The 6590-nt window shown below is 35.2% G+C and overlaps 1 protein-coding gene across 1 annotated transcript in view; it reads right to left on the bottom strand.

Moving 5' to 3' along the window:
* Positions 1-1618: 1618 nt before the first annotated feature.
* The window catches only part of NABP1 (nucleic acid binding protein 1), an 8689-nt gene continuing 3717 nt past the window's right edge, over positions 1619-6590 (bottom strand). The window contains exons 3-6 of the mRNA XM_003801829.3: positions 5626-5697; positions 4014-4089; positions 3561-3621; positions 1619-2207 (exon numbers count right to left, since the gene is read on the bottom strand). Coding sequence (XP_003801877.1) covers positions 2038-2207; positions 3561-3621; positions 4014-4089; positions 5626-5697 — 379 coding nt within the window. The 3' untranslated portion in view covers positions 1619-2037. The remainder of the gene's footprint in view (positions 2208-3560; positions 3622-4013; positions 4090-5625; positions 5698-6590) is intronic.

The raw sequence follows: 6590 nt of genomic DNA, 5'->3' as shown, positions 1-6590 counted from the left end.
GTATGATTAGACAACACTGGACTGCTTGTTATGTGCTAGGTCATTCTAATTACTTACATGGAATCGTAAAAACAATTCTAAGGAGGAGTATTATTACTTACTTGTTTCCATAGTTGCAGAACATAAGGCCCAGAGAGGTTTCAAGTGTAAACAACTTGCCCAGTATCACAAGTGAAGAGTAATAAGGCCAGGATTGAAAGCCTGGCAATCCACACCTGAGAGTATTTTAATTTTTCAAAACTCCAAAATTCTTTCATTAAAAGCAAAGAATATGTGCTGTACTCTCTCAAAAATAATTTAAAATGCTGTTGCTCCTATCTCTACTTGAATTTTTAAAATTATATACTAATTTCCTGCATTTTTTAAGTGCTACACATCTACAATCTGATGAAATATACTCTATCCCCTCACACAACTTTTGAGGTATTTTGAAATGTGAAAATCTTAATAAAGTATTAGTCACAAAGCCAAATTTACAGTAACCATTAATATATGATAAAGGAAAACATTTTTCTATTAATACCTATAAACCACAGCTACAAAATTACTGTGGACCATAAACAAAGTCCTTGAGCTTATTTAATGGTGTCTAACCCTTAACACTACCTACACAGTGCCTTATAGTATATAGCATGTACTAAAATTTTTGTTAAACACACTAGATTAGAGCAAATAATCTGGCACAACTTTTTATATTCACAAAACAAAATCCATTTAAATTATTGTGTGATCTGAAGTGGGAAAAACAAAGTGATAAATGTAGAGATGAGCAGCCGCCAGGCTAAGGTCCACTACAACTGTAGTAAGGTGCACTGGCTCTCCAGGTTAAGTCATTGAAAGAGAGCAAAAATTAGGTAGATAGTTAACAGTAATGCAACTTTTATTCAAGAGATAGTATTTAAGAAGAGTTGAGTTCTAACAAAGGAAAAATTTACCGGTTATCCACCTTACAGTAAAACGTGGAAGTGGATACCATGTATGACAAATAATTCCACCTTTACACTTCTGAATAAAGCTGTAGCTGCTTCGAGAGAGCCATTTCTTAACTTTTGCTAATAAGGCTATGTGAATTGTGTTCAGAAACTCTGACCACACAAATAAACACACCCCTTAAATTAAGTACGTAGGATTTTCACTCCAGGCTGAGGACCTAGTAAGTATCTAGGATCTGTAACTAAGACTGCATATTACTACATGAATTCAATTTGAATCACCTTCACTATGTTTATCCATTACAATTATTTTTAAAAATAATTAGACCAATGTTATTATGACTTTACAACTCCCTCAAATTATACTTTAATATTTAACATGGTAATTAAAAAAATAAATAGTCAAAGCCTTTAAATTTTTCTTCAATGTAATCTACAAAGGTGGTAACAAATGTTAAGAGCACTACCCTAAAATAAAGTAAATGTAGCTTTCTTCTAAAAATTACTAGTTACAGCACAGATCATTGTCCAATCCATAATTCTAATAAAGAATCTGCCTTTTGGTAATAAAATAAGAATTTAGGATGATTCAGTCCTTGGAAAATCTTAATAGCAGTCAATGAAATCAATCATTCCTGGCTCCATAAACACTCAAAAATTGCTGTTATTGTTAACCAAGTTTTTGCTTTTTTGATGGTTATTGCTTTAGTTGACAATATCTATATTCAAGAAAAAGAATTTCTTCCACTAAGCCTTATGTTAAATATTACAAAATGTATACAGAAGATAGACTCACAGAGGCCATAAAGCTAGTATCTTAAGTAATTCACCCATGAAATGGGTGCAGGGTTTTTAGAGGTTATCCAACAGTCTTTTTGCTCTAAAAATAAGCCCCTACTTTTTCAGAATGTTCCCATTCTTCAATAGGAGACTTGAGCAGCTTAACTATTTTGCTATAAAAAACAAACCACTCTTCATAGCAAACCAAAAACATAAAAGGAAACGATAAAGGACATACTTTTCACAGTTAACAATAAATAAAAGTGCAATAAGTATTCAAGTAGGGCATGTAGTTTAAAAACTACATGTGAGTATTTGGCATCGGTCATCTTTTAAAGGCTCTCCGAGGGTCCCTGCCATTACTTATTGTGGTCATGACTGTTTGATTATTAGCTGTTCCTGGTAACTGTGGATTTATAGGTCCCCGGCCATTGCTTCTACCAGCATATGAAAATTGGTATCCCCTTGATTCAGGACCGATTTGAATATCATTTCCTAAAAAAAGAACACAAACATTCATCACTAATTTCAGAAGGGGTCTATTATGATCTATAGACTATATCTATTTAAAGCTCCAACACATGCTTACAAATGTATGATTACTGCAAATAAATTAACTTGACACTTATTAATAGAAAAAAGTCATGGTGGTACCCGTAGCTCAGGGGTAGGGTGCCAGATACTGGGGCTAGTGGGTTCAAACCCAACCCAGGCCTGCTAAACAACAATGACAACTGCAACAACAACAACAAAAAGAATAGAAAAGTCAACTTGGGCAACAAAATTAGAAAGAGTAGAAATAAAACAAGTATGTAAGCCAGGTGCGATGGTCATACCTGTAATCCTAGCACTCTGGAAGGGCTAAGCGGTGGATTGCCCTGAGCTCACAGATTCAAAACTAGCCTGAGCAACAGTGAGACTCCCCATCTCTAAAAATAGCCAGGCATTGCTGTGGGTGCCAGTAGTCCCAGCTACTGAAGAGGCAGCTGCAAGAGAACTGCTTGAGCCAAGAGTTGGAGGTTGCTGTGAGTTATAACGCCACAGCACTCTACCGAGGATGACAAAGTGAAACTATCTCGAAAAAAACCACAGGTGTATACTACCTTCATTGTAAGAATATAAAAGAAAAAAAAAATAGCATGAGTATTGACATTTGGCTCAAATATGACTGTTTCAAAACAATGTAATTCTAATTTTTTAAGATAAAAACAGCCAAGTTCCCAGGGATATGATCATCAGTTATAACAAAACCTGTAGCCATCAGGTCAAATAAAATACCCTACTGAGCTCCAACCATGAAACACTTTTCCTCAATTACTTTAAAAAAAAAAAAAATTCAAAAGACCTTCAACAAGGGCTGCAAGAACCATTAACAAAACATGGAAGAATCACAGTTATCCTTTAAAGGCTCATCTTTTAAAGAGGCAGCACCAGTATATGAAAAATTAAGTTGAGCAATCTAAAGATAAAATTACTGATTACCAAAATAATCAGTAATTCTGCATCTATTTTAAGTTAATCATTAGATTACAAAAATTTTATAAAAATCAGAGGAAAAAATATGAGACTTCTTCACAGACATTACCAAAACTTAGAATTCTTATCATTGAGTAAATGTTTACCACTGTATTTCCAGTTACTGGCCCAAATGTTTAAATATATAATATGCTCAATAAGTTACCTTAAGAGTCTGTTTTCTAGAAAATCAGTTCTTTTGAAATTCCCTATTAACTGGTAGTTCACCTTTAATACTAGTTTATGCCTAAAGACAATTCTTTTCTTCTAAATCTTTCATAATGCTCTTAATTCTTATACTTGATCACAAATACACACACAAAAAAATCTTACCCATTGATCCAAATGTACCTGTACCCATATTACCATTCATGGAATTACTCCTCTGTTCACTCTGTAACCAAAAAAGTTTTTAACTTAACAAAATGAAAACAAAATAACATAACATTACCATACTTTTTTTTTCAATTTACGTTTCTGTTTTTAAATTTTTAACAAAATTTTCGGAGACTTGTCCAAGTCCACTCAAGGTTGAAATATTCATAAATATTTCCCAAGCCTTTCAAACTTGTTATACATCTTATTATCTTTCTTGTTAATACTCTCCACTCCGCAAAATAGCACATACACATGAATGTGTAATATATGGTGCGACAGCCTCATGTACAGGCTCACATAATATATGTAATAAAAATCACCATAAAGATTCCTTTAAAATTCTCATTACATTCTAACTATCAAAATAAGCCTAATCATAAAAACGTGCTATACATTTTAATTAATTACCCCTTTGTTCTGCTGTCCTTGATAATCTGGGTTGGGTTCACTGAAATTTGGCACTTCTGAATAAACCATACAAAATCTGAAAGAAAATAAAGAAGTTAAATGACTTCTACAATAAAATAATCAATCTTCCTTTATACAATATCCCCAACTTACAGGAGTGAAAAATTCAGATGCCAAATTAACAGCAATATATTAATTCATTTATAACAATAACTTTCTAAATGATTATGTCTCATAAAAACATTAAATATCTGACTGTCTACAAGACATAAAACATTCTATTTTACATTTAAATTCTTTTTTGTGTACTGCAAAAAATAAATCATGTCAAAGATCAAGGACAGAAACACATCATTGCCCCGCTTTTCCACACAGGCTGAAGCTAGTGTATGATTAGGGTTCCAGAGTGGTTTCTCCAGCAGTGGTGATGGATTTGCATGATCCATTCACACACTCTCATCCAGTCCCTCTTTGGACCAATCACTGTGTATCTGCAAAGACAATCATTCAAGGTTAAGAGCGGATTCCAGGTGATAAAGGAAACTGGCTATTAAGCCACCAGTTTACCCAGGTGTTGCTTGTAAGGAGACTCTATGGTGTGAAGTAACATTACACACAGCATTTTCTTAGCTCCTTACCCCACAAGAAAGAAATGAGAAGCAGTTTTGGTAAATCCTAGACTAACCCTGACAAAGAGCAGTTATTAAGAATTGAGCGACCTCCAGGGGTTCTTCACAGTGACCTCCATTATTATAAACACCTCTAAGACCTTTCATAACATGTAATTCTAATAGTACTACTCTAATTTTCCTACTGGCAAGACATAGTGTTAAACCAGTTACTGATCTTTACAAACTTCTGTAATTGCTTTTTATCCCTTTCATTAAAAATAGATCTTCCAAACAAAATATCTCATCCCCTTAGTGTGGAAAAGCTTTCCTTTTTTTTTTTTAATTAAGTAGATGTCTAAGCAATTAACTAGGTAGAATGGATTCATGATTTAGCTCATTGCCTTTACCATACTTTATGAATACAACCCAAATGTCTAGGCTAGCATGGAGGCTGAATTACCTTTACACCCTTAGAGAGGATGGTTCCTCCAGGTCAGGGTGGAGATCATTACCAGGGTGGTAGTGTACGGAAGCTCGCAGTGCGGCTGCCTGCACCGTACCTAGACTGTGGATAAATAGAGGACTTCAGTTTTCATTGCTGCAAGTCCTTTTAATGTGAGTATATTCACCCATAACCAGAGAAAAAGAAAATTTTAACTTATGACCTGAAACTTGTACCTAGAGACTCTACTTTCAAATGGCACTCTTGACATCTGAAAGACGTGAATGTCTAAAGCCTACAAAAATGGTCCCACCTGGGTTGGTCTCCATTGCAGTACTTACTGCTCTTTGCCAGGAAAAACTGACATTTGCCACCATAAGAAACAGTACTGATAGATGTTAGCTAGTACATGCAAAGTTATTTCTTCAGTTAAGCTGCCAAAGACATTTAGTTTACTAATCAAAAAAAGGAGCCAAGTATAAGATCTGTAGTTTAAACCTACCAATGTAGACAGTATTTGTAATTTATTCAATTATATAAAATGCATTTTAATACTTACTCTCCAATTTTTTGAAGTTCACCACCCCTTCCAGTATAAAGTGTCAGGCATCCTTTCCACATGGATGCATATCTAAAGGGAAAAAAAAATTGTTACTTCTTTGGAAATATGTGTTTTCTTCTATTTAAATCAAGTAAAACTTCATATTGTATATTTTTTACTGGGGTAGAAATGAGGATCAAGCCTATTCCCTACCACAGTAAATCAAATACAATATGTCTAATTTGATTAACTTGCCACTTACAAAGGAATAATAAAAAAATTCTGCCAAACCCTGACACAATTATTGCAACTATGACAAACCCTAAAATAAAAGGCTTTTTGCAAAGCAAGATTATACTGTAGATGATCGCATCTTTAGTCAATTAACAAAGGAAGAGTTTTCATCATTTTTTTTCCAAGCCAGAGTCTCACTATGTCACCCTTTGTAGAGTGCTGTACCATCACAGCTCATAGCAACCTCAAACTCTTGGGCTCTGACTACAGGTGCTGCCACCACCACACCCGGCTATTTTGTTGGGGGGGGGGGTAGTTGTCCTTTATTTGGCAGGCCCAGATTGCATTTGAAACGACCAGTCTCTGTGTATGTGGCTGGTGCCCTAACCACTGAACTACAGGCACTCAGCCCAAAGAGCTTTTAATTGTACAAACTTTTAAGTTGAAATTATTTTTCAGCCATATAATATATAAAATCAACACCCTAGTGTTTACTTCTATGCTCCTTTACACAGTCTAGTCAAATATTGATATAACACCTTTCTCTCTGCTTCCATTAAAAAATGCAGGGCTCTCGGCTCAGTGGCCAGGGAGCCAGCCACATACACAGGAGCTGGTGGCCCGGGCCAGCCAAACAACGACAACTACAACTAAAAAACAGCTGGAGGGTGGCATCTGTGGCTCAAAGGAGTAGGGCGCTGGTCCCAGATGCTGGAGGTGGTGGGTTCAAACCCAGCCCGAGCCAAAAA

Source organism: Otolemur garnettii, unplaced genomic scaffold, assembly GCF_000181295.1.
Source record: "Otolemur garnettii isolate 467f Iridium unplaced genomic scaffold, OtoGar3 scaffold00222, whole genome shotgun sequence".
Lineage (NCBI taxonomy): Eukaryota > Metazoa > Chordata > Mammalia > Primates > Galagidae > Otolemur > Otolemur garnettii.
This window is presented reverse-complemented; position numbering and strand designations above follow the sequence as displayed.